This window comes from Phalacrocorax carbo, chromosome 9 (genome assembly GCF_963921805.1).
Source record: "Phalacrocorax carbo chromosome 9, bPhaCar2.1, whole genome shotgun sequence".
NCBI classification, from domain to species: Eukaryota; Metazoa; Chordata; class Aves; order Suliformes; family Phalacrocoracidae; genus Phalacrocorax; species Phalacrocorax carbo.
In genome coordinates, this window is record NC_087521.1 from 21,876,471 (window position 1) to 21,904,432 (window position 27,962).

The following is a 27,962-nucleotide window of genomic DNA, read 5'->3' on the forward strand; positions in this document are numbered from 1 at the left end:
TTACTTCTTAGAAGGGTTGACAATTTTCCCCATGAAAAGTGTGGTGCCAGTTGTTTTGTCAGAAATCAATATAATGAAGGGCCTGTTGAATTTGATGGTAGCCGAAGGAAGGAGAACTCTGTTAAGGACTATGCCTGTGGCTCCTGCAGCTTCAGTTCCAGCCTCATCAAATTCCAGCAGGGCCTTGTGAATTGCCTGCAGGGAAAAGGAGCAAATGTTGTGGCTTATATATGGGACAGCAAGCAGGAGGTGAAGATACACACTCTCCTTATAGAATATTTAGGAGAAGAAAGGAGTGATAAAACCCAGTGGACCAAACTTTTTTGTACTGTAAATCTCCGATAGCCTGCAACAGGAGTGTTTTCCATGTCAGGACTAAATGGCGAGGGCCAAAAATAAAAATGGACACACTGTAGATACAGCCTCACCAGTGCTGAGTAGAGGGGGATAATAACACTCCATGCACTAGCTGGCTTATTTTCTTAGATGGTTTGGACTTCCACTAGCAACACTTGCTCTGATAATCCAAGGTTAATGGAAGACTGCTATTTAAATGCTAATACGGGGCAGTATTTGGCATCTTTGCCACAATAAATTATCGGTTAAACTGACATGGTAAAATTCTGCTACTGCAAACTGAAGTTTTCCTGGAAACTTTGAGAATATTAAAAAATTAGGTACTAATCAACAAAAATTTCACAACATACTCCTAATTAATAATTTACCTCACACAATCACATGTACACAGTCATATTCCAGTGCCAAGAAACCATATAAAATCTTGTCCTACTTTTGCATGTACTTAATATCCAGCCTTTTAATAGCAATATTAAAATCATGCAAAGGTAGTACAGGAGACCCTCTCTGTAGAAAAGCACAATTACAGAGCAAGCCCCTACATGTCATTGTGAGTTTTACTTATAACTTCAGTAGAAAAAGGAAGGAAAATAAATATTTAAAAACCCAGATATAATTGATCAGAGCAACCAATCACCACCCCATCACCAGCTCTGTCTGTTCACTTACTTGTGAAACCTGAAGATTACGGCTGCCACTAATTCCAGACAGATCAGCATTACTAGAGAATACTTCAGTTATGCCCATTTCCTTGAACAGGTTTTTAACATCGTAAGAGCCACTAATAGATGTCTTTGGTAAGTGCAGATCTAATCTCCTGTTGAACAAAGAAAGCAAAACAGCAGTGAAGCATTGCAGCCTTGTTTCAGCCAGCAGGCTGGATAGTATGCAATTCAGTGATACTTGAAAGCATACTTTTGATTGCTGATTCATTTGATGGTAGCATTTGTATTGCCTGAGCAATTTTAGCATCCAGAGAGATGTGCTGTCTTCTTGTACGTATCTCTTTGAGGTGGGAAAAAGAAACTAATTTCTTCATTGCCATTCTTTCATCCCAGGGCCACATACACAGCTACCAGATTCTTGTGGCTAGAGGGCTACAGAGAGTAAGCAGACCAACTATGGAAAGGCCAAAAGAAGGGAAAAGGAGGATAAAATCTAAGACACAGTGAAGAAAATTAATTATGTTATCACCATGAAAGAAGAGGTATGGTAGCCAAAAGATAGCCAAGCAGGTCTTAAGGCAGTTGTTACAATGCTGTGTCCCCTTCTGTCAGGGCAGAGACCCTGCAGTACTTTATTCATTATGCTCTGCTCTGACTTGTCTTGGGAATCGCTTAAAACCCTGCTTTATGAAATCAGGACATTATACCCAGGAGAAGGCAATCTGAAATTAATGCTTTCACTTAAAAATAATAATTTGTTGTCAAATATAGTAATCCATCTACCTAGAGTTACCTGCTCACAAGTTTGTTATCCCATTTGCAAACAGTTTCCTTGGAGAGAGCATGTTCCACTTGCTTCATCTTTCCATCATCAGGCAGAATGAGCAAGGCTCGTGCAGTGCCCTGGTAAGGCAGCTCTACCACTTCGCAAGACAGATCCTGGTCGTAGTAACTGTCATAGTCACTGTCACGCTGCATCATGTTGACTCTAACAGATATATTTGTGTTCACAAAAAAGTCATCCTCATATGTATGCAAAGGATCGAAAGACTTTTCCCAGGCAGCTAATGGGGGAAATGAGAAGATGTTGCACTCAAACATGTGAAGATCATAAAAAATGGCTGATATAAATCAGACTGACTTAAATGTTAGGATGCTGGAGAGCTGTTTATGGGAGCAGAGGATCACTGTATCACTTCAACCTTCTGCATAACACACAATACAACATTTTAACTGTGCAGTAAGTTCAGCATAGTTAGTGTAAGTCCTGTCTTGCTGAAAAACAGCCAAAGCTTAATGAGAACCGACTGAGAGAGTCCTGATTCTATTGTAGCCACATGTTGTCATCACTCGTGCCATTTATGTCATTTAAATTCAACCACTTAAACATTCAGCCAGAGGGTCTTGTTATGCCTTTCCGTTTAGGCCATACCCTGTGCAAGCTGACTGCACCCAGCCTGGTGAGGAATTCATCAGCAGAATAAAGGATCCTAACATTCAAGCAGGGCTCCAAAAGCACAGGCCCTCAAAATGCTATGACCCAAGTCTTCATGCAGTGTACACAGCAGATGTACCATAATACTGGGGACCCTGGAAGTGCAAGGATGTCAGTTCACTAAGTTTGACTGGTACATGCAGTCAGCATAAAGATCTTGGAAACATCTTTAGTCATTATGCCTTCAGACCAGTGAGACTGTGTGGAGTGGGTCCATGCCTATGAGGCAGTCCACTACAGTGGGACTTCTCTCTCCACAGCTTTCAGGCAAACTGGGCCAAAATCTAGCAATCAATATTTCTCAACAACCAGATACCCTGTTTTTGGCCACATCTAATTTTTATTTTGAAGGTTCTGCACAGTTTAACTCTTTCCTAAATAGTAACTCTGCTAACAAATCATCAAGAGCTCCCTACAATTTCTGTTTTGCATCAGAATCATCTACTGGAATATTATGTTAAATATCTTACCTTTAAAATAAATGTAGTTAACAAGAACCAATACAGTACTTGCATCAAGATGATCAATTAATTCAGGAATTTTCCCCTTGGTTTTCTCCTTTACATATCTATTGATTTGCTTCTTAGCTTCTTCTGGTTTTTGGAAATTGCTAGAAAAAAATTCTGCATCATAAAATTGTTTGGTATTTTGTAAAAATGACTCCTCTGGTTCATATCCAATAGCTGTAAAAAGGGCATTCCCTATATTTAATATGATGTTAACATCAGTACAGTTTAGTACTGCTAAAACTTTGTGAAAACTTTCATGTATATCATGTACGCGAGTCTCAGTCAGACCATCAAAGCCCAGTCCTTCAAAAATCTGAGACAGGGTGGTTGACTTAGCACCAACAGCCAGCACAACAAAGGCAGTGGAGATGCTCATGGGAGAAAAGAAAACATTTTTATCAGTTTCTTTTAATATAGCCTGCTTGTAAAATCTAAATACAAAATCTGCATAGTTAGAGCCTTGCTTGTCACAGTGATGTGCTACTAAATTTTCTGTGCCGTCGTGCAGATTAGTATTGACTTCATGGCAATTGTCTTCATGGTGGCAATGGGTTATGGTACAAAGAACAGAAAGCAGTAAACACAGGCACAGGAGATACTTCATCTTCTTTTCAAATTATTCTGTCAGAAAATAAACAGTCATTAGATGAGCAGATGGTAATGATGAGCTTGGTAGTAAGAAATAATGAATAGTTTGTTAGCATAAATATTATATAGTGCAACTGTAATGATCTAAAGTACATAGGGTATTTAAAGTGCCTGTGGACACAATGCCAAATGTCATTAATAAATTCACCCGAATTATAAATTAAAATGTCAGGCATAAAGAAATCCTAATATTCCATTGTAACTGCCCTGAAAAGGCAGTTCTCTTCTTCATTGGTAATGAAAGTATAGAGCCAAAGTCTATATTAATCTCTGTTAACAATGATATTGTCTTTGGATCATGGTCTCCTACAGGGTGCATCTAAACAAACAAGTTAGCATGAGGTAAGACAGGGTGTGGGTTTCAAAGACATCAAATGCTCCACAGTACCTGCCCAAATGCAGTTTAGTAAATGTGAGGAAATTGGAGGCAACTCACTTCTCACTGAAAGAGGGATAAATTCCCTCACTTTCATGAGAGGAGAGCATACGGACAGATGGCTATCATGGACTATTTGGTGCTTGTTAAATTCACACCTGTTTACTTCATGGTTACTTACTTACATGGCCTGTCATTGGCCACTGCTGATAGGTGATGGATGAGTGTCATCTACATAAACTTCATGGCAAAATTCAAGGCAGTAGCCTGGAGCATCCTGTGCCATAACAGCAGGGCATTCAGAAGTGGACATAAAGATGTATGGGAAGCAGCAGGCTTGCACCAGGTAATAAGGTGCATGGTTCATGTTTGGAACAAAGGGTCCCTCCTTGTGGGGGGCTGCAACAAGTGTATGTAATGTGTTAAATGCTGGTTTACCCCTTACTATGGGTTAACCTGCATGGAATTTTTGGCTCCCTTTAGAGACACAGGAAGGACCTGGGTCCAAGGGGAAAAGAGGATCACAGATCCCATTTGGAAGTCAAAGGACACTCAGGTTAATCCCCGTGGGGATGATAAGTTTCTTAGTTATGCTTGTTCTCCCAGTGTTGACATGCTATACTTCACATGAGCCTCCTGCCCTACACAGGAGCTGGAACAAGTCTCTACTTTACTGAATTCAGTTCCCTGCTATTCTGGGGAGGGATCTCATATAAACCCTCTTTTGAAATGTAACAAGCTATCTGAAAATAAGCTTTTTGCCCTTGCAGCTTCTACATGAAAGCTTTTCTGGAACTTTTCTACTGTTATGTCTCCTCTCATTCTGGTTTCCAGCGAGCACAGCCTGTTTGTATACTTCTCTTCCAGGAATGCATCTATGCAAACTAGAGAGCTAGGCAATCACCAACTGCATGAAGTTTAACAAGGGCAAGTGCCAGATTTTGCACCTGAGGCACGGCAACCCTGGATGTACATACAGGCTGGGGAATGAGAGGCTGGAGAGCAGCTCTGCAGAGAGGGACCTGGGGGTTCTGGTCAATGGCAGGCCGAACACGAGCCAACAGCGTGCCCTGGCAGCCAAGAGGGCCAACCGTGCCCTGGGGTGCCTCAAGCCCTGCACTGCAGCCGGTCGAGGGAGGGGATTGTCCCGCTCTGCTCTGCGTGTGGCCTGACCTCGAGTGCTGGGTGCAGGTTTGGGCGCCACAGTACATTAAGGATATAAAGCTACTGGAGAGTGTCCAGAGGAGGCCAGGGAGTTGGTGAAGGGTTTAGAGGGGAAATCGTATGAGAAGCAGCTAAAGTCACTTGGTTTGTTCAGCCTGGAGAAGAGGAGGCTGAGGTCAGACCTCATGACAGTCTGCGGCTCCCTCACAAGGGGAGGAGGAGGGGCAGGTGCTGATCTCTTCTCTCTGGTGACCAATGACAGGACCTGAGGGAATGGCAGGAGGATGTGCCAGGGAAGGTTTAGTTTGGATATTAGGAACAGGTTCTTCCCCCAGAGGCTGGTGGAGCACTGGAACAGGCTCCCCAGGGAGGCAGTAACGGCACCAAGCCTGACGCTATTCAAGAAACATTTGGACAACACTCTCAGAGACATGGTATGAATTTTGGGGTTGTCTTGTGCAGGGACAGGAGTTGGACTCAATAATCCTTGTGGGTCCTTTCCAACTCAGGACATTCTATGATGCTATGATTTTCCCATGTCCTGCCAAGTTGTCTTGGTCCCATAATCATTCCCAGATGTGAAAGATGACTGATCTACTACCTAAACAAGATTTAGTTAGTTTCTGAGGGTCAAGTTCCAGGATTTGTGGTGATTAACCAGTTGCTTTATTTTTTTATCGGTATGGCAGTCTTCCTTGGTTTTATAGCAAACTTATACACTAGCTTTGTGTTCTCATATCTGCTAGGATCTGAGTATGTTGCATATGTCTGAGAGCAGACAGTGACCGTGGCAGTGACTGGCAGTAAGAACTGTTAACACTAAATTTTAATTTCCTTAAACCAAAAGATGGAGTATGGCCCTAGATGGGAATATGATTCAACTATTTGCATCTCTCAAGCAGAATTCGTCCCCTTCCTCCCAGCCAAAAAATTCCCCCTTATGTACCGCAGACAAACAAAGCAATCATGTAGTACAGAGGGTATTTCAAAACTACTTGCTGCTTAACATTTCATAGACTGTTTTTCACTAGTTATTTGAGATATTGCACACTTAAGTGAAAAGAAGATATTTTTTGACTGTCCATGACCACTTCCTGTGTCCAAACAGAGCTTAGTCCAAATTTCGAAGAATTTCTGAAGGAAAGAGTATGGGTTTTCTGCAGCAACCTTATATTAGGCATGGCTCTGTTTTTAACTTCTACTATAACAGATCAATTAAAAAACTTCTTTTGCTATCACAGCTCTCCACAGAAATATTAAAGAAGAACTTCTACCAGAAGTTGGAAAACACTGAAAATTGTCATCAAGTCTTCCCCACATACTTTTCCCTTTAGAGACGTTAATCACATTAAATTCAACATTTTGAAATTAGAAAATTTCAGCCACAAATATTTTTTGTTACCACTCCAAAGCTGAAGAAATTTGAAAGGCTTTATTAAATCTGGGCTGTATTTTTATATACAAATTGGAAATTCAGAAAATAATTCTCTGCAAAACCACAGATTAGCTTGTCTATGGGAATAAAAAGGGTAATTAAATTTAAATTGTGGCCTTCCGCCCACCCCATACACTCAACCCAGTCCTCATTAGAGAGCTTGGCCTTAGTAATTCAATGGTTTTTTATACAGTAAGTCACCAGAAGAATTATAAATTGGACCTGATTGTTCAATCACTAGTGGGATTATGCTAATCTCGACCCACTGTGAAGGCTGTTTCCAACCTAAAAGGTGATTTCATCAGTATTCTAAACTAAAAACTACTTAATAAGTCCCAATGACTTCAAATTTATTTTATTCTAATTTCAGGCTAAGTGTATTCCCCCAGAAAAGAAGGTCCCACTGGTCCCTTGCATGTTTCCTCGATTAATATTTCATCACAAAATCTGCACATAACCAGTTCATAAGAAGACAAATGAAACTAACCTAACATGAAAATCCCATCGACTGCAGAAAGCATCATTTGCAAGTCTCTAAGAAAAATACATGTACAGTACTTACAAAATCAGCAGCTCTGTTGCATTCAGCTGACCATGCTCTTCTCCACAGTTACTTATACTGCTACATCATCTTCTGCTTAATTTCCACTGTTAAACATTAAACAGACCTGATGAAAATTAGAGCCAACCAAAAAAAAGGAGGTAACTGAGTAAATATTAATGAAATAGGGTTTCCAAGGATCACCTCTTCAATTCTGCCAATGGAGCTGACAATCTTCAGCCATTTGAATAGTATCTGTGACTTTCTGTCTGTTGCCTCTGACCATGTGGAGGAGCTTAGCGCAAACATTGTGTAATTAGGACCCTGCTGGAAACCAAAAGGTTGTGCCTGGGATCACTGGAAACTGGTGCTAACTCCTGGTGCCGGAAGTCAGACGTTCTGTGCTGTGCTGAAGCACACATGGAACTGACAGCCACACACCACAGCAGTTCAGCGGTCTTCCAAAGTCTGACCAGAGCCAAATCTTCCTCCTGAATATGGACTCTGAACTATTTGCCTGTACCTTCTCAATCCAACTCCAACTGCACACTGTTGAGAGGATATGTGATAGACGTGTTTCCCTGGGAGATTTCCTACTCTGACTGATGTGGTCCGTTCATTTAGCTCAGTTCTGTGTGCATCTGAGTTACTGCCTCAGATAGGTGGTGGGAATACAAGTAGCAAGCTGTTTTCTTTAGTCCCACACATGCACGTACTGCATGTGTGCACCCACTTCTCCTTCTCCTTGTCCCTCTTTCACAAATTTAAATTGTTGGGAAGAAAAAAAACCAACCAACCACTGCTTGTTTCTATTAACTTTTTTGCAACAGGAATAAAATTCTAGTGGATCAAGCTGACTGAATTTTTCCAGTTAACAACAAAGACTATGACTGAGTGGTGACTCTTTTTCCTTTGCACTTGTTCACTCGCATGTGTGATTTTGTCATTACAAACATAGATAAACATGAAGACAGAACATAGATAAATCTTGTTGTGACACGCCCTGTCTTCGTTTTCCTCTTTGTTTCTTTTTCCCCTTTCCTTTTCACTTGCACCTTCTAATTCTGGCTGTAAAAAGTCACAAACCCAGAGATTATTTTACTCATCAAAGCCTAGGTGAATGACAGGTGATGGTGGTCAAGGACGAACAATGTTATAAAATGTTTATAAACCTCTTGTTTTCTTTTTCATTTGTGAGGCCTTGTAATTACTGTTTTGTTTGTAATAATGTTAAGCTGCACTTTAACAAGGCATTTCCCTAGCATTTCATTATAGCAACAGCAATAAGGTGCTACACCATCTTTAAACTAAAATGATGAATAGATGCACGCATACCAGGTGCTCTATGCACTGCCATGTGCTATTTACAGTCCCACCTCTCTACTGACCACAATTCCAACTCTGAAACTGTGTCATGAAATCACATTAACCAGATTCAAACGGATCAATCATCTACTGAACTAGATCTTGCTTCTCTACTACTTATGTTAATAGGACTAAAAGTCCAAAATACTGAAATAACCAAACAGATGTGGTTTATTTCTTCCAATAATTAAAACCATGACAAAGTATACATTACCCAAGTCTATGTTACTGCCGTGTGCTTCATGTAGGTCAGTATCTACACCACACCCCAACTCACATTTTGACTCCTTTGGAAGAAACAGACCCATATAATATTTCATGCATATACCAACATCTTGCAAACAGCTTCCTGCCAGTTTGTTTTGTTTTGACCAAATAATTCTGAAGCAGGTTTAAAGAGATCCTAATTATTAACCAATGGCTGATATATTTGATGACAACAGAACCATTCAACTTGTCCAATGTTTTTCTTATGCTTCTACACCTTAGGTCAGGAAATTATAGTTTTCGTGTCAACTTAGCAACAATAATATTTCTTCTAGGATTAAGGCTCACAGACACACAGGTTACTTCAAATATCAAAAAAATCTTTATCCCTATAGACCCATTGTAAGTAACACAAAGATTTGTAAGCGTAAAGTACATAGACCACAAGTATATTGACATAGCAAAAATATGAAGGAAACAGAGTGTGGAATTAGGAAGGTAACAGGCATTGCCTTCCCCTCCCTTTCCACCTCATAGTTTCAAGTTATTTAATAGTCTTTGGGAAGGATCAGACAGTCAGAGTGGAGGGAAAATTGTTAAGACTGAAGATGTATGCATGTCTGGTGAACTATGGTTCTTCTAGTCTGGATGAGGTATATAATGAAGAAAAAAGGCCCAATCTGCACGCAGTGGTTATGCCATTCTTTCAATACTTCTTGGAGAATCTCCTCAACTGTTCTGACAGGAACACAAAATTCATTAGTTTAGAAAGGGAATGTGAAATGAGGATGAAAAGCAGTCTGTACTTAGTGATGAGACCATTCAAGAGGAGGGAGAAGTTCTGCTCACAGACCTGTTTTTCCTTTGAAGTAGCATCACTGATAATATGTATGAACTAAGTAGAGAGCAGGGACTAGAATAAAAAAGAAATACTATACCAATGGCAATGACCAAGAGTTAACACTCATCACCATTTTTTGGTTGGAAAACCCATGTCAGTTACAAATTACCTACTAAAATATAGAAGGTGTGTTACATGTATAGCGCACCAATAACTACACCTCCAACTGCAGCTTCACAAGTGTGCAGGTTGGCAGATATGACACAGGACTTATGGAAGACTTGAAACTTCGTAAAAAAGGGGCAGGAAAGTAGGCAGGTTGCTCTAACATTAGAAACCTTTATTTAGACCATGAAATCTTTCAAAAGAAGGCCTGTTCTTCATTATTTCTGCATGTAACAGCTTCACCATGGAGTTTCTTTTAAGACTTGAGTGTTTCTGTAATACTAAGACTAGTAACAAAATAGCTTTCTGAGCTTTTCATATCTAAATTATTTCCTACAGAGGTCTTATGAAAGAATAGTATGTATTCCATTTCCTTTTCCTTCTAACCCCCAAAATAGTTGACAAAACAACCATGTTGCATTCTTAGTAATTATAAAGATCTCCAAGAATATTTTCCATTGACCAAATACTGTTCAGGATACTAGAATGACTTCAGGATGGGATGGACTGCCTGATGAGAGAACCACTGGGTTGAAAATTCAGGATAGATTGCTAGCTCTGTTGAGCAGCTCAGCTTTGACCTTGGTAGTATTACTAACACTATCTGATGGGCTTCACGTTTCTCATTGGTAAGATAAAAACGACACATCTAACTTCTGGATTGAGATAAGATGATGTGAAAATAAAAAGTTACTTTCAATGACCTTTAACATCATTTCAGCTTTTTATTGGGTTTAATGAAGACAGGACCATTTTTTATCAGTTTGATACTATGGCATCTCCCTCAGTAACAGCAATACACAATTTGAAAATATGTGGCCTGCAGGGTGCCACTTTATACATCTTCAAAGTGAAATTGGAAATGTTTCTCTGTTGCAAGCTTCCATGAAATGCCCTCTGGACTTTACAGAAAGTGTCTTCTTTCCTTGCATCCAAGAGGTGCCATCTACCTAGGCACATTACAGCATGGGGAGAGGTGATTAAGCATACATAAATTGCAAGTATTAATATTATGCATGAACCACATGACACCGCCCAAGCCAATCCTTTTACCAGAATTTTTCTCTTTCATGACTAGGAAATGCAAATATCTGTTGCTAGTACCTATGACACAAGAATCTTGTACAGGAAAATAGAGAAGGATAAGATCATTTTGCTTACTAAAAGTTCTTTTTTCACCTTCCAGTTTGACCCAAGCACCATGCCAACAAGGATTGTTTCACCTGAACCTCTTCATCCATTTCTAGTCCAGTGTTGTGCTTTTAAAATCATATTATTTACCTATGGTAAGGCACCTGAATCCCACTCTGACTGTTTAAACAAAGAAAGGAAGGATGATCATCCTCAGTGAATAGCTATAAGCAGAGAGGAAGCTAAGTTTATACAAAGTGAATCTGTGACTGAGCTGGGAAGGCAAGCAGAAACTCCCAAGCCCCAGCCCAGTGCTGTGCAACTACTGGCCTATCCTTCTTTCCTAATAATGTTCTTGCGTTAAAGAAAGAAAGAAATTAATCAATTAATTATGGGTTTCCAACAGCAATATAGTACTTAAAATTGTAATAAATGTGTGTCTATACAACATGAAAATAGAGTTAACAAGAACCATCCCAATGAGTAATTCAAGACTTAAGCAACTAACATTATTTTGAAAGCCTTCATTAAAAAGTTCTTCTTCACCTTCCCATTTGGTCCACTGACCCTGCTATCTGGGACCATCTCATCTGAATTGCTTCCTTTACCTTCTCTGTACTCCTGAGCGATACCGAATCAAGTGCCTACCTTTAATCACACAGCTGACCAAGTAAGGTTGATCAAAGTGGATTGAAATAAACAGTAATGACATTCTTCTGTGACTCAGAAGCTCAGCTGCCCAAGCACACAATATGGATTTTGGCTAATGCTCAAAGAAAGGACCCAGAAAGTGGTCTTGCAAGCCACAGAAACAATTTACCTTGTTATTCTTTGTCAGTCTCTCTACTCATAAAGAACAGTTCTGTTGAAATGAGGGTGCAAACACAGGAGTCCACCAAGGAACAAACACAGAAGGGAGGCATGTTTCAATTTTATTTTGAATGGATATAGTTTAGATTAAGCTTTATTTTGGCCACTGCTTGTAACTATGCTGGGAGGAGATTTAGGCCAACACCACATAGCTTTTAAAAATCCTACTCTAGATCAATATGCAGACAAGTGAAAAAAGCCATTTTCCCATATAATCAACCATTACACAAGCATCTCAAATTTCTTAGTTTTAACAGAAAACTGTTGGAATTGTGACTATTTCAGTACAGATCAAAACTTCCCTACCCCAGACTAATCAATACCCTGTTCTAGTGTTGGCTTCTAAATACTGACATCTGCTCAGACATTCTTTTCCTGCCTTTCTTTGTGTCACCCACAGGCACTTGCAGACCACTCTCATCTCCTTGGTACACCATGCCTCTACTCCCTGCTACCTCTATCAGCTTGGAGAACAATGGCCAACAGATCCTAGTGAAGAATCATGGAGGAAGGCATTCCCAAAGGAGTTACAGCAAGATCCTTCATCAAAAGTCAATCTCTGGGGACCAGGAAAAGCCCAGACTGATTTTCACAGAACACCCAGGTGTCTTCTTCCGTAGAGCAGCAGAGCATTATGGCATTCCTAGGGCTGGGGTCAGCAAGAGTGGGGCTCAGATGTAGAGAGCCAAAAGGTTAATCAGGTCACAAGAACTTCTAGGTGATGATGTCCTGCTCTCAGGTTCATTTATCAGCCAGTGAGAGTTTTTTTTATTTTCCTTGATGATGTAACATTTTAAAATTAATGCCTTTGGTAGAACTTAGGTGGGTGGGGATTATGAAAACCAGTTTGAACTGGTCTCCAGCCTTTGTGAATGCTCCAGCTCTCATACTAATGATGATTGAATTAATCTTTTAACAAACACGTTTGTTTTTCTAATTCACCTCCACACTCATAATTGCTATAACTCCAAACCAAACACCCAAATATTACAGCGCAGATGACATTTAGCATCTCCTGCTTTTTGGAGATCTCTGAACTATTGAGATCCCTCCTAAGGTAATTTGTAAAGCACAATGACTAGGATCTCCTCACCAGAAACAGAATCCTGCAAGCCAGGACTATGCCTAAGAGGATTCACTGCCTCCAAAAGAGGCTTTTTCTTTTTTTTTACCAGCATGTTCTAAACACATTTTCCTTCATAGCTTACTGTAAAAAGTTATTTTTACTACTGCTCCATGGGCACTCAGTGCACAGCTAAAACTAAGAAGTCCATAAATCCTTTGAGCTGGGGGTACCTACTTCATGTTTGGCTTATAACTGAGCTGCAACTTCAGCATTATGTTACTTACAATCTACTTCACAAATGTTCACTTCAACTTTTTTCTGCATCTGAGAAACTTGCCAAGATTGTTCAAGTACTCAGATTCTTCCTGTAGCCCTTATTGTACCCTTAAAAATCCTTTATCAGAAAAACTTCTTGGAGGTTGTTTGAGGGAGCAATTTCCATGTAAGAAAGCAGAGTCAGAGAAATCAGAACATTTTCAGGAATGAGTTGGCTTTGTCAACATTTTCAAACAGAAATGATTAAAATGTTCCACACTAACTTCTATTTTACAAGATGCCATCAAGTGATAAACTTTTCTACACTTTACCAATAAAATGGAAGAAAATGTCAAAATTATTTTCAGGAAATTTGTTGAGATTTTAAATTTGGAAACAACATTGGAAAATTCAACACCTCTTGGGAGAGAAATGTCATTTATTGGCTGTGAAGATAATACCAATAAGGGACTATAGACATTATCTAAAGGCTGTTGTACAAAAATACTGATTGTAAAGAAAGCAGTTGTTTACAATCAAGTTTAGATCAAGCACTTATTTCTTCAAGACAAGATGGAAAAAACTTCTGCATCAGTTGTAGGGGACCTGAACAATGAGGAAGTCCTTACTTAGTCACTCGAAGTTTTATTCTCCTTTGCCTTTTTTCATGGACTTAAAATAGATTTGTCATATAATGTAAGGTCATAGATGTAGAGGAAAAATAGTTTAGTGCTGGTATAATGAGAGCTAATTCACATTAAAAAAATAAATTTTAAAGAGGAAAGTTTGGTATGAATCTGATAGGAAAAACAGACTAGTAATGAGATATTCCCATTAAAAAAACTAAATGTATATTTGATAGAGAAACAAAACCCAGAAATGTCAAATAAGAGATAGATCTGGTTGAAGTCTTTGTGAAGGTACACTGGTATATAGCTATTTCCTACTGAACAACTGAGCTGATAAAAGTGTTGCTGTTAATTGAGGAAATAAAAATGCTCTTAACTGCCAACACCATGCTGCTGTCTTAGACACCCTCAGGCATAGCAAAAGGAAATAAACACTTAGGCTTTGGCTCTGAATTGAGCCCATAGATACACAGTATATGTACAGATAACATTATCCTATAAGCCATATAAAATCACCACCCTTAGCTTAGACTAAAGGTTCAACTACTTCAGTATCTAGTGTTGCACATAGTATACACAGTGTGGGCATGCCATGGCACAGAGACACACCGATGTTTCCTTTCTCTCTCTTCCTTTCTTTTTATCTCCCACCACTTGGTTTCCTTTTTCACTGAGTGTGGACATGACATATTCAGTGGTCTATGCAGCATCACTGCAAAATCTCTATCCTGAGTGACAATGCCTAACTTGAGACCACCACACCATATATAAAACAAGGGCTTCTTTTATCATATTCTTTGCTTTGTAATTATTGACAGTGATTTCCCTCTGCCATTTTATCAGCCAGTCACTGAGTACTGTGAGATCCTTACCCATGAACAACGTGGGACCACCAGCAAAATGCGTCACCTCACAGTAAGTCCCACATGAACCCTGACTTATATGATAACACATGCCTGAACTTGTTGCTTATAAAATGTTCTTATACCCTACTAGCTTAGGATTTTTTTGAGACCCTTCATTGAGGAATCTTATCTTTTTTCTGAACTATGTGATATATATCAATCAAACCATTGTATTCCATGCACATATCAACTCTTTCAAAGGATCCTTTGGTAAAGGATTCTGGCTACTTCTGTAAATGACAAGAAAAAATGTTTCTATAAATACATTAGCAACAAAAGGAGGGCTAAGGAGAATATCCCTTTTTTATTGGATGCGGGGGAAACATAGTAGCAAAGGAAAGGAAAATGGCAAAAGACGAGGAAAAAGCTGATTTTTTTTTTTGCCTCACTTTTTAATAGTAAGACTAGTTATTTTCTGGGTACGCAGCCCCCTGAGCTGGAAGGCCATCATGGGGAGCAGAAAGAAGCCCCCATAATCCAAGGGGACCTTGGATAGTTAGCAACCTGCTACACCACCTAGACACACACAAGTCTATGGGGCCAGATGGGATCCACCCAACGGTACTGAAGGAGCCGACAGAAGTGCTCAGCAAGCCACTTTCCATCCTTTATCAGCAGTCCTGGCTAACTGGGGAGGTCCCAGTTGACTGGAGGTTAGCAAATGTGACACCCAGCTACAAGAAGGGCTGGAAGGAGGATCCAGGGAACTACAGGCCTGTCAGTCTGACCCCAATGCAGGGAAAGGTTATGGAGCAGATCATCTTGAGCGCCATCATATGGCATGTACAGGACAACCAGGTGATCAGGCCCAGTCAGCATGGGTTTATGAAAGGCGGGTCCTGCTTGAATAACCTGATCTCCTTCTGTAACAAACTGACCCGCTTAGCGGATGAGGGAAAGGCTGTGGATGTTGCCTACCTAGACTTTAGTAAAGCCATTGACACCGTTTCCCACAGCATTCTCCTGGAAAAACTGGCTACTCATGGCTTGGACAGGTGTACTCTTCATTGGGTAGAAGAATCGCTGGATGCTGCATCCAAGGAGTTGTGGTGAATGGAGTTAAATCCAGTCAGTGGCTGGTCACAAGTGGTGTTCCCCAGGGCTCAGTACTGGGGGCAGCTCTGTTTAATACCTTTATCAATGATCTGGACAAAGGGATCTAGTGCACCCTCAAGAAGTCTGCAGACGACACCAAGCTGGGCGGGAGTGTTTACCTGCTTGAGGGTAGGAGGGCTCTGCACAGGCTGCATCAATGAGCCAAGGCCAAGTGTATGGGGTTCAACAAGGCCAAGTGTCAGGTCCTGCACGTCTCTTGCAAAAACCCTGTGCAACACTACAGGCTTGGAGACAAATAGCTGGAAATCTACACGGTGGAAAAGGACCTGGGGGTGTTGGTCAACAGCTGGCTGACTATGAGCCAGCAGTGTGCCCAGGTGGCCAAGAAAGCCAACAGCATCCTGGCTTGTATCAGGAATAGTGTGGCCAGCAGGACTAAGGAAGTGGTCATCCCCCTGTACTCAGCACTGCTGAGGCCACACCTCAAATAATGTGTTCAGTTTTCGGCCCCTCACTAGAAGAAGGACATTGAGGTGCTGGAGCATGTCCAAAGAAGGGCAACAAAGCTGGTGAAGGGTCTGGAGCACAAGTCTTATGTGGAGTGACTGAGGGAACTGGGGTTGTTTATCCTGGCGAAGAGGAGGCTAAGAGGAGACCTTATCACTCTCTACAACTACCTGAACGGAGCTTGTAGCAAGGTGGGTATTGGTCTCTTCTCCCAAGTAATGAGTGATAGGATGAGAGGAAACAGCCTCAAGTTGCACCAAGGGAGGTTTAGATTGGATATTAGGTAATACTACTTCACTGAAAGGGTTGTCAAGCGTTGGAACAGGCTTCCCAGGGAAGTGGTTGAGTCACCATCCCTGGAGGTATGTAAAAGATGTGTAGATGGTGCTAAGGGCCACAGTTTAGTGGTGGATTTGGCAGTGTGAGGTTAACGGTTGGACTCAATGGTACTGTCTTTCTGACCTAAATGATTCTATGATGCTGTGAAAGTCATGTTATTTCTTCAATATGTTGTCATACATATCCATACAACTACAAATTCTACAGTTTTCAAAATACTGAAGTTGGACTAACTGTTCTGCAATTCACTGCATGCTCATTTGCATCTTTTTTTAAAAATCTATGTCACGTTTGTCACTTATTACTGTAGTACAGAGATCTAACTGATGCATCACAGTGGAAAGCTTAATGTTTTTCTTCTTGAGACAGCTAAGAGCTCTTGCATGCATACTAAACAGTCCTGGCAATTTGCTATTACTTTCTCTTTGTTTTCTTTTTTTCTAAAAACTCTTCTATTGTTAGTTCAACTTGAAATAGTTGTTCAGGCTCAACCACTGCAAAGGAAGTATACATGCAATGGATCGAACTTTTCTATTTTGCCAGTACCCCCCTTGAGCACTTCTTTTACACTTTGAACATCTACTGGCCCCTTGTGCTCTCTGGCAGGTTTCTGATGTCTTTAAAAAGAGTATATTATTATACGCTATGACCTCTGCAAGTTTTTTTTTTTCCTCAGAGTTGTCCTTTTCCTTTCTTATTACAGTTTTAGATTTAATGTTGTGTGGTTGTTCTTCTTGGCAGGGTGCTTTCCCCTGTTTGATCATGACTTCCATTTTTCTGAAGTTTTTCCTCATAATTCTAATTTGCTTTGCTGTATAAATATGGCAGTCTTTTTTTCCCTTTTAAGTTAGGTTTTTTGGATTTACATCCAAATGCTTGCACTGCTGCAGGATCTGGTTATGTCAGAAAACTGTTTGTGACCTACCAAAATCTGCAATGCTTCTAAATCAATATAAATTACAAAAAACTGTCAGAACATGTAGAAAAGTATCCTGTTGGGGTTTGCTATGGATCCAGTGATGTAGTCAAAGTCAAACGAAAACAAATTGAATACATCTAATTTTCAGTTTGGGAAATACTGAATTTATTCTTCCTTATTGCCCGATTTGAATGCCATGCAGATGAGTTTTTCTTCACTGTGATTTTTAATTTGGAAGTGGGTTCCTCTACAAAAACATGATAGCTTCTAAGCATGTTTCTTTTTTTCCTGTCATAATCTATTAAAAATGTATGATCTAGGTGGCCTGTATTTAGTTTATGGAATAACAGGAACCACAGCTGAAAACACATGCCAAGACTGGTAACATAGTTATTGCAGGGAGTCAAGAGAGAGCTTTTCAGAAGAGAGACACACACACATGGAGCTACACACTTGATAGAGCACAAACAGCACATTGTAGCCTTTGAAATAAACATCTCTGCATCAATGAAATGCCCAACCTTCCCCAAAAGTTCTCCTCTGAACAGAGGTAACCTACTCTGTGCTGAACAGGGATTTACTGCTCAGGCCAAAGGCAGAGGGCTTTCTGAAGCTCATTATTAGCATTACCATGCTGATTGAATGTATATGAGTAGTATATTAATAACTGTTTGTTGACACCAGGCAAAAAAGCCTGCCTGAACAATACTTAAGCCTCAATTCTGAATTACAGAAATAAAATAGCAAAATTAGAAACTTTTTAATGTTGTGTTTATTCATCGTTGCTCTTCTACCATAGTACATTTGTCTGCATATTTCAAGGCTGTACAAAGACTGGTGTTAATGCTTAATACTATTAACAGACTAACCCATTTTAGTCAATAATTTACCCCTCCTGCAACCAGAGATCAGATATATACCATGAACATGAGCAAAGAAATAAAATAATGACAGATGTTGTGAAAAATAGAAGAAAAAAATAGATAGAAAAGTAAACAAGAAAAAAATAAATAAGCATGTGCATTATGAATGTGACTTTTAGTATTATGTATTTTAATAGTGACATCAGATCTTTATAATATTGTGGCTATACTAACCATGAAGCAGATGAGAAATAGAGTACCAATGTTGTATTACTGGACAGTCTGGGAACAGAAGGGGTTATGTCAAGAGACATGGTAAGTGTCACTGATGGGGTTGTAGGTGTTACTGGTAGGGTGCTTGACCCTACAAACAATACTGGAATGGTGCTTACGGCCATGGGTACTCTCCCAGGGCCGGATGGTAATGGTACAGGCACTGGCACCAGGAGAAGATGGCTTGTGTTTCCTCCTGCTTGGGGGCTTCTTGAAGCTGGTTTAGGTGTAGGCATAGGCTAGAAGTAATCTTCTGGCTACTCTGAGCTGTTTTTCTGTTTCAGAAATGTTGGCTCCAGAGCACTGAACTGCAGAGTTCTGATCTACCTCTTATTTTTTTAGACCCAATTCTTAGACCCTCTAATGTTTGCCTTGGAATGAGTCTGGACTGTAAACTTGCACAGAAACAGTGGGCAGGCCAGTATATACCTGCAGGGGAAAAACACACCTTCTTTGTGACCCCTTTGCAGCAGCCTAGCTGGGACGACAGCTGAAAGGCAAGGATGTAATAGACTCACTGGACAACAATGGTACTATGCAAGGTAGTAAGCATTATGCATGTTAAGATATATGCTAGGTATGAACTTCATGTTGGTAGGAAAATGGGCACAAATAGTAAAGTGCTGTAACTTGTACCCATTTGTCTGTCAATGCAAAAAAAATGTGAGAAGGCAGCCATGAGGGAAGAAGCAGGCTTACACAACCCTCTCCACCCACATCTAACATCTTCCCTGCTAGAAGACGTGTTTGTGCTGTCAGTATCTCACAGGCCTATTTTGTCCCAGGTCTAATGACAGTTCTGCCTGAATGCAACCTTCTTTAAAACAAAACAAAAAAACACAACCCAAACAAAAACAAACCAAGGCCCAAACAAACATGCAGCTATGTCAACTTAAATTGATGAAGAGTGTCATCTACAAAAAACAGTGAATAACTTCAGTTAAGAGGTGGAGAGCCCTCTGGAGCCATGCCATACTCATCCGGTCAAACACTTGATTTGACAGTGGTGATAATCCCATGCCTAATACATACATCAACTTAATCTTGTTTCAGAGGGTTCACAATTTTTCCCATGAAGAGTATGTTGTTCTCCATGATTATGACCATTATGAAGGGCCTGTTAAATGTAATGGTAATTGGAACTGACATAGGCACTATTTCCATGCCTGTGGCAGCTGCTGCTTCAGTGCCAGTCTCATCCACCTTTACCACAGCCTTATGAATAGCCTGTGAATAAACAGACATGTTACAAGTCAAGGGGGTACAAAGCTAGTCATCTAAATAAGAACTTGAGCTAATAGTGCCTGAAGAAGTTACAGGTAAGAAACGAGTATCTCATAGGCAGGCAGGTGTGAATCCACTGCACAAAGACTGCAAAGTTGGAAAAAAAAAAATCAGAATTTACATGCAGCATAGATTTCCTAGCCCCAGAGAGGAAAAGTTCATTCCCAGTGGAGGCGCATGTCTGTGCTAGTGAAAACATTTTCTTTGTTTCTTTTCTTATTCCCTGCTCCTACTTGTGCAGGTCTGTGGAGCTAGACAAAAAGGTTGAGAGAGCAAGATCACATTTAACTGTCAATTAAAAGTTCATATAGTTGAAGAATTAACATGCAGATTAGCACAATGAATGGCATTCTGAAATTGTGTCTCCAATCTTCCTTAATGTCTTGGAAAAGAGGAGCAAAGGAGACAGGCCAGAAATGGAGGTCTAGAGCAAAGAAACATGTAAGTTTTACCTTGCAAAATTAAGACGTTCACTGACCCTAATTCACAAACTTCCACTTGAGGCTATGAGGGCAGTTGTTTTGTTCATATTAGACAATGCCATTTTTACTGATTATCAGCTTTAAACTCCAGGTTTATTGAAGTATGACATATCTGTAGCTTTTGCCTGGGCGTGGCACTACTGAGAGTCATTGCTCATAGGCTTGAAGTTAAATGGTTTTAATAACAGTGTTTTCCTTTCCCCAAAAAAGTTTAAAAGCAAGCAGTGTTTCTCCTCTTCCCTCCCTTCCGTAAAACACAAGCAGTGATATGTCCTACAGTTCCCTGCTTGCCCACAGGCAGACTGAAGAAGGTAGACACAAACAGAAGATTGTAATGACTGTAACAACACCATGCAGGAGGGTACCAAGATGTGGATAGATGATGATTTGGTCATGTCTGTTTTATAAGGTTGCCCCACACAGATCAAAAAGGCCTCCTAGATTAAAAAAAGTACAGACTTGTAACCTGCTCCAACTTAATTGCACTGACAGTGCAAGTAACATGGGTGAAATACTCTGTTTGCCAACAGCTATCTCTTCATGCGAAGCAAAGTCTCTTTACATAAGTTTTGCATCATAAACAGGTGTAAAGAAAGTGGTGTAAGTATCATCAACCATGGACCCATAAAACAAAAAGCAATATGATTTACCTGGGAAATTCTGTGCTGGGGCTGCCCGGTGATCCCAGACAGGTCAGCCTTATCAGTGAATACATCCATGATGCCCATTTTATATAACATATTTTTTAGGTCGTATGTCCCATAAAGAGTGAATTTTGGAAGATACAAATTTGCTGAGCTGCCAGAAAAAAAGTGCAAGAATATGGTGAGACTGTTGAATAGATATCACAATATAGAGCAGACTCCCGAGAGACAAACCCATTTTTTCTCCCCAAAGACATTTTGCTTGCCTACATGGGACATGTATAGTGACATTAATTTGAGGAGAAGAAAAGAAGGTTTATAACAATGTTGGAAGGCTGATTGAAAGAATAGGGTTGTAGGTTGCTGGCTTACAGCCTGCAGTAAGCCAACACATGAGCAGTGAGATTGAGTGAATTTATTGATTGACTGAAAAGCAACAACAGTACAGCTGTCCTTCCCTAAGGAGCTTCATCTCACATTTTCAGAAGTTAGTGATATTTTGTGCATTCTGTTGGAAGCACCTTCATCATGCTCCATTACTGGAGATGCAGAGGATTCACATTTTGAAAATTGTTTCTTTTAGGTCTCTCAGACTGCGCACAAAAAATCCAACACATCCAAGTTCACTGGCTACATTTGAAAAAAAAGTTGGCCTTGTGTGTTTATCATATAAATCAGGACAGAGAAAACCAAAAGATATACCAAAGGAACAGGACAATATGTGGTGGTGACTGTATGGATGACAAAGTAATAAAAACAAAAGCACATTGGCAGAATATAGTTAGTCAATAGTTCTTTTTCTAAGTGAAGTCCAATATCTGATTTATTAATTTATTTTTTTAAAAAGTGAGTAGTTTGTTGCTTTCCATAAATTAATCAAAGCTCCATATTTCTGAGTTATTTCTTCCTTGCTCTTTCAGCAATTCCTTTTCAAAGCTTAAAACCGACATTTACAGCTGGGACCAGCACAATGAGTCAGAGGTTAGAAATAATGCTGACAGTAGGTACTGTTTTCTGGTGAGAAACCAAAACAACTGCCCAGGGCTTCAGGCCAGGAAGATGTGGAACACATAATGAAGCTGACCAAAGAGCAAGTCGTCCAGTGGACAAGTGGGAATGAAAGGGCCCATACCTCCAGCGTAGCACAGCATCTAATGCCGAGTCTGGCTGGTACCTGAAAATGAGAGCGCTAGTGTTCTTGTAACAGGTGGCTGATCTCTTACTTCTCCCTAATTTCTGACTGTGCTGATTGCTGTCCCAAGTGAGGATGCAACTATCATTGAATCATCTGTCTTGTTATTACATAAACACACTCATTCACAAGCCCCCACATGCTTTCAACATGGAAGGAAGGGAAAGCCATAGCCACACAGCAGTAAGGAGTGGGATACACTTTCCAGAAGAGAAAGTGATGTTTTCTCCACAGTTCAGCCATTAAACAGATCTCATCTGCCTGTACTGGAAATACTTGGGCACTATCCTCTCTTCAGCAACCAAAAGTAATGAAAAATGTTCTTCACAATGCTTCTGCAACTTGTGTCAACACCAGTTTGCAGACAGAGAAACAGGGACACACAGAGCTTGCCCACAGTCCTTGAATCATTCCATATCTTATATTAAACCCATTTATTAAGACCTCCTGGAGACTCCAAATAATAGCAAAGGCAATCAGTTGCTTTGAAAAGTAGAAAGAAAAGGACGAGTTTGTGTCATTAGTTTGCAGGAGAGAACTGTCATGATGAAAACTGGGAAGCTGCATGAAACAAGCTCATCTTTGGCAGTAATGCTTTCTTATAAGATTTACATCTCCCATTCATGTCTTTTAGGTAGATTATTCCAGTTTGGGGACAGGGGAGAGGATGGAGAGAGGACATACAAATCCCTATAATTGTATTTAGGGTCCTTCTTGTCAATTTTAAAGGCAATTGTGTTTCTTTGACAAAAATTATTTGTATGTCTCTTGATTCACTAACTTATTTGTCCTATAGTGATTTTAGTCACAAACCACATAACTGCTTCCAGAAGTTTCAAAACTGTGAAGGTGCACAGAGAATTACATACTTTTTTCTGTCTTATTTTAAAGGGAAAAAAATTTAGATTCTTTTGATAAGATTTAACAGAATCAAAGTTAAAAGCATGACACTGGTTTTGGTTTTCTGTATTAGGGTGTTATTTTTGTCTTGAGAATTGATCATCTAAAATATGATTTTCAATTGTGTATGTGTGAAGGTCTCTAACATGACACATCAGATTCACGAATAAACATAAGGGCTTGATTCTGTAAATATTTTATGCCTACCTTTGTACATATATTTTCTCCCATCAAAGGCTACTACTACATATGACACTAAACAGGAGGAGTCTAAAGTTGTTTTTAGAAAGCATATAAGCTTTCTGCCTTCTAGTCTCAAAGTTACCTTGAAGCAAGTGTAGCTTATTCCAATTTTGCCTTGCTGTCTTCAGAGAGCCTGAATACAGTGGGTCTGCAAAAAGCCAGCTGCTCTTTATCCTTATCATTGAGCTTTGTCCTCACAACTGCCATATGAAAGTTATTTTAGCATTAAATGTGCAATTGTTAGTAACTGTAACAGGCAGAAAGGAAGAAAGAGACGAGAAAAAACTATGAAGGAAAAGGGTAGAAATTTACTTGTAAAGAGGAAAAGACAGAAGACCTCCCCCAAAAAAGTGAGAGGATGTCTTAATGCAGAAAACTGGGGGCTATGGAGAGTTCAGGATGGAAAACGAAACACAGAAATGGCAAAAGCCATTTAACTGAAGCTTTTCACTTTGTGCAGTACTGAATTTGAAAACACAGGGATACCAGAGAGCCAGATTTCACCTTTGGTCAATGGGAATTCTTCTGTAGATTAAAACAGAACTAAAAATAGTATCCTGATTCTGTGTCATAGCCCAGCAGATTGAAACTGATGTGTCTCTTTGCCTACAATCTGAACCAAAACCTGCAGAATTTTACCTTTTTGAGACTAGTGATCTCCACCTTGACATACGTTCACAAGACAATCTTTTCTCCAGCTTCCCCATTTTTCCTGGATCAGGCAGAATAAAAAATGCTGAAGCACCTCCTTTGTAATCCATTTGCACCACAGTGGAGGACAGCTGTTCATCATAGCCGTGCTTGAACAGGCCCATTCCAAACATCATTGGGACTTCAACAGCCTTGTTCCCATCCACAAAGAATTTGTTCTTTTTAGTGTATTTTGGATCGAAAGGTTTTTCCCATTCAGCTTGAAATACAAGAGACAGAGTTACAGGATATTTTGAGGACATGAAACCATAGGATGTATCGCCACAGGACACATTCATAGATGACGGAAACTAGTACAGCTGGACCAGCTTCAAAGACAAACCAGTTTGCAATGAGAACTTGATCTTACTGAATACTCAGAATAATTCAATGACAACACACAGTAGGTAGAGTGTGATGTAAAACTTTCCTCAGATCTTACAGCAGGCTGCAATATCCTTAATTTAGATGAGATGCCTAGTGTTCTAGTGTGCACTTTTCCTCCATGACAACAGTTTTAAGGAGCCTATGAAGCCCTCATATGATGCAGCCTTTAAATGAGAACTCAGAAGAAGAAAGATTCTCTCCTTTCCTTATTCCCACACCAAAATAGGCTTGTGAAGGGTGACATGAGGGATGAATTTTCCAGAAAAATTAAGGGATTCAGGTTACTTGCATAGAGAAGGGGTTTATACGCCACTTTAGTTGATGGTCAATTAAGTCACGAACAACTTAATTCTACCAGACTGCTGGGTTAGAAAACAAAACAAAAACAATATTTTGTACTGTCATGCTCAAAATGTTGAATTTCCAAAGGCTCCTCACTTAGTCATAGTGAAACAAACTGTCTACACTGAAACTCTGAAAGATTCTTATCCTTAGCGGAGAGGAATTTCTAAGGCAAATTCCATATATCCACCCTCATGAATTTCAGAAGCTGAACAGATTTTAAAAAGGGTAGAAGTTGTGTGTGGGGTGGGTGGGTGTGTTTCTGGGGCTTTTTTGTTTGGTTTCGTGTTTTTTTGTTTTGTTTTGTTTTTGGTTGTGGTTTGGTTTTTGTGGTTTTTTTGTTTTTTGTGTTTTTTTTTTTTATACAAAGAGGTGTTGCTCTGTAGCAAATTTTGCCCTCCAGAACAAAACAAATTTTTTATCAAATCTAGTGGGCAAAAGTAGAGCCACAATGATAAGTAAAATAAGTGCCATTAAGAAAACCATTAAACAAGATGCAACCCCTCTTGACTTCTGATTTCTGTTTGAATATTGATTACTAGGCAGCTTGGTACGAATGAAATACTTATTGTCTGCTGTTTCCACCATCCATGAAACAGACATAAACAGCACTCATTGAGTATTTGGAAAGAGTGAAATGGGAGTTAGTGCATGTCATACTCACTAATCCTTTCCTCCTGTTTCAGAGGAACGTTTATTCCTATCCTCTTTTAGGAGGCTCACCTTCTAGGGATGGCACCTTTCTCAAAAACTTCACAGTGTTCAAGTGGAAAAATGAACCTCTAAGTATGATACTGTTTGCTGACCAGCTCAGCTAGGACATGATAACAGACTGGTGTACTGTAATGGAATAGCATGCTTGCTGGCTGAGAGCCAGGAAAATATTGCCAGACTTTGTCCTTAGGGAAGGATTTCTACACTATGCTACACCACAAAAAAGGGGGAGGAGAGTCATCAGTACTGTGCAGGGAAGGTTGTAATGCACAGAGAGTGGACAAGAGCCTAAAAGTATAGACTAGTCATAGAGGTACCTGGGCTTTAGAGATCCTCTCCAGATTAATCCCAGCCTCTAGAGCAATTAGCATTAACCTATTCTCAATTTGAAGAAAAATCAAATCCTTAGTATTGCTATTAATGCTATACTTTAATCTATTTTCTTTAAAATTTATGAGCTAAAACTAAATGTCCACGTTCTTTGGAGGACCTGGGAAATCATTTCAGTAATAAGAACAAATATCTAATTTTAAACAAAACTTATTTTTAGAACATGTAAAAGTTATCTGTAATACGAAGTTATCTTTAATACAAGATTTCTCAGGTCTTTTTCCCCATTGTGCTACTAAATTTACTGCTGCTTCTTCAAACACCTTCCAGTGAAGGAAAAATCAACAGCTTTTTTACCTGTTTTGAAAGACATGCCTGATGCTAAATAAAAGCCTATCTTGAAAATATTATTTGAGACAAAGAAGTATGTATTCAAGAGAATTAAGAAACATTAATCATCTGTATTTCAAACTGCTCCATTTAGCTGTGGCCAAATCTTCAGAGCTTAACACAAGGAGTAGACATACAGATAAAAAGCAAAACAAAACAAAAAGAAGGTTTTTAATTACTTTCCAGGAAAGCCTCATTTTGGGGAGGAGAATGGAAGCATCCAGGTTAACAGTTTTAAAAGAACAGCATTTCTTTTAAACTACTGTAATTGCTAATATGTCATCTATCTCTCCCAATTAAAAAGCTTAATGATATTGTTATCAGATAAATTACAGAATATTGTTTTCCTGAGTACAGTTGCCTTGTTTTCAGAATATGATAAATGAGTAAGAGAGAGAAGGTTTGAAAGATACTGTTACTAGACCACTGATTGAGCCTTACAGCCTTGCTCCTCCTCTTCTCATTAAATCAACAATCTGAAAAGCTCTGGGAAGATCTGTAGACTCTATCTAAGCAGGATGCACAATTCAAGAGAAACAAGCTTATTGTCATTTGTATTTGATACTGGTGGGTACAGCTCTTCACTGGAAAATATTAGAATCCGCAAATCGGAAAAATATGGTTGAAAACCTATGCCTCTAGACATATCAGGTCTATAGCCATAGTATCAGTAAAGGCATATCTAGTAAAAAAAGGAGAACATGAGTGTCAAACTAAAGCTACTGTTACATGTTTAGCCTTGGATACATGAACACACTCAGTAACAGCAAACTATTGAGTAAACATACTTTCTTCCAGGTAAGAAGCCAAGTTTTACTTTAACAGTGTTCTTTGAATTTAACGTTGAACTTGATAAACAAAAAAAAACCAGCTGAAATAGATTTCAAATTTATTCCTAGCCAACAAAACATTTAAGAAAGTATTTAAATCCCACCAGATTGAATAGGACTAGGTGTTTTACTGAATAGAGATGATTTCCTCAAAGTATACTTCACTTAATCTTCAGCAGGGAAGAAAGTATATATTAAAAGATATAGGTAAATTTGCCATAAATTTTGCTAGGAATTATCATCAGTGTCAGGCAGAACAATTTCCAATGGCTTTGTTTATAATTAAGTGTAAGCGAGGAACAAAAGGAAAACAAGATATGAGTCCATCTCCAAAACCATATTGCAAAAGAAGGTTATGATGTCCAAGACTGACCTGAGGAGATAAAGTATGAAGAAGGAGAATGTAATATGCATATCTTACCGTTAAAATAAATATAGCTAATAAGGAGAATTTCAGTCAGTGGATCAAGGTTATTTATGAGGTCCTTGATTTTCCCATTGGTTCGTTCTGCTACATATTCGTTGATCTTTATCTGGGCTTGATCAGCCCTCTTGAAGTTCATAGGATAAGCTTCTCCTTCATAGAAGTTTCTGAGATTACTTAAAAATTTTTCTTGTGGCTTCAGTCGGTCAAGAACAAACAGGACGTTTCCCATATTCAGCTGTAACCCCTCATTCTTTCTGTTTACCATTTGAATGAGTTGACGATAACCTTCATGTATTTCATTTTCAGAAATCTCACGGGGGTTAAAACTAAGGACCCTAAGAATCTGTGTCAGAGTATCTGATCTGGCACCCAGTGTCAGCATTGCCAAGGCAGTAGAGATGCTCAAAGGAGAGAAGAAAACATTCCCACTGTTTTCACGAGAAGAAATCTCTTTGTAGAAACAACATGCAAACCGACAAACACTGTTCCCTACCGTCTGCTGTGGCATGTTTTGGTTTTCTTGGCC

The 27,962-nt window shown here is 39.5% G+C and overlaps 1 protein-coding gene across 1 annotated transcript; it reads right to left on the minus strand.

Annotated features, from left to right (window-relative positions):
* Positions 1-27,944, minus strand: LOC104051791 (serpin A3-1). The gene is made up of 8 exons (XM_064460149.1): positions 27,431-27,944; positions 23,966-24,236; positions 20,998-21,145; positions 19,632-19,808; positions 2,988-3,642; positions 1,816-2,086; positions 1,027-1,174; positions 1-195 (listed from the first exon to the last, which is right to left on the minus strand). Exons 1-8 carry the CDS (start codon positions 27,942-27,944, stop codon positions 1-3), a joined length of 2,379 nt encoding a protein of 792 aa, XP_064316219.1.
* Positions 27,945-27,962: the final 18 nt, after the last annotated feature.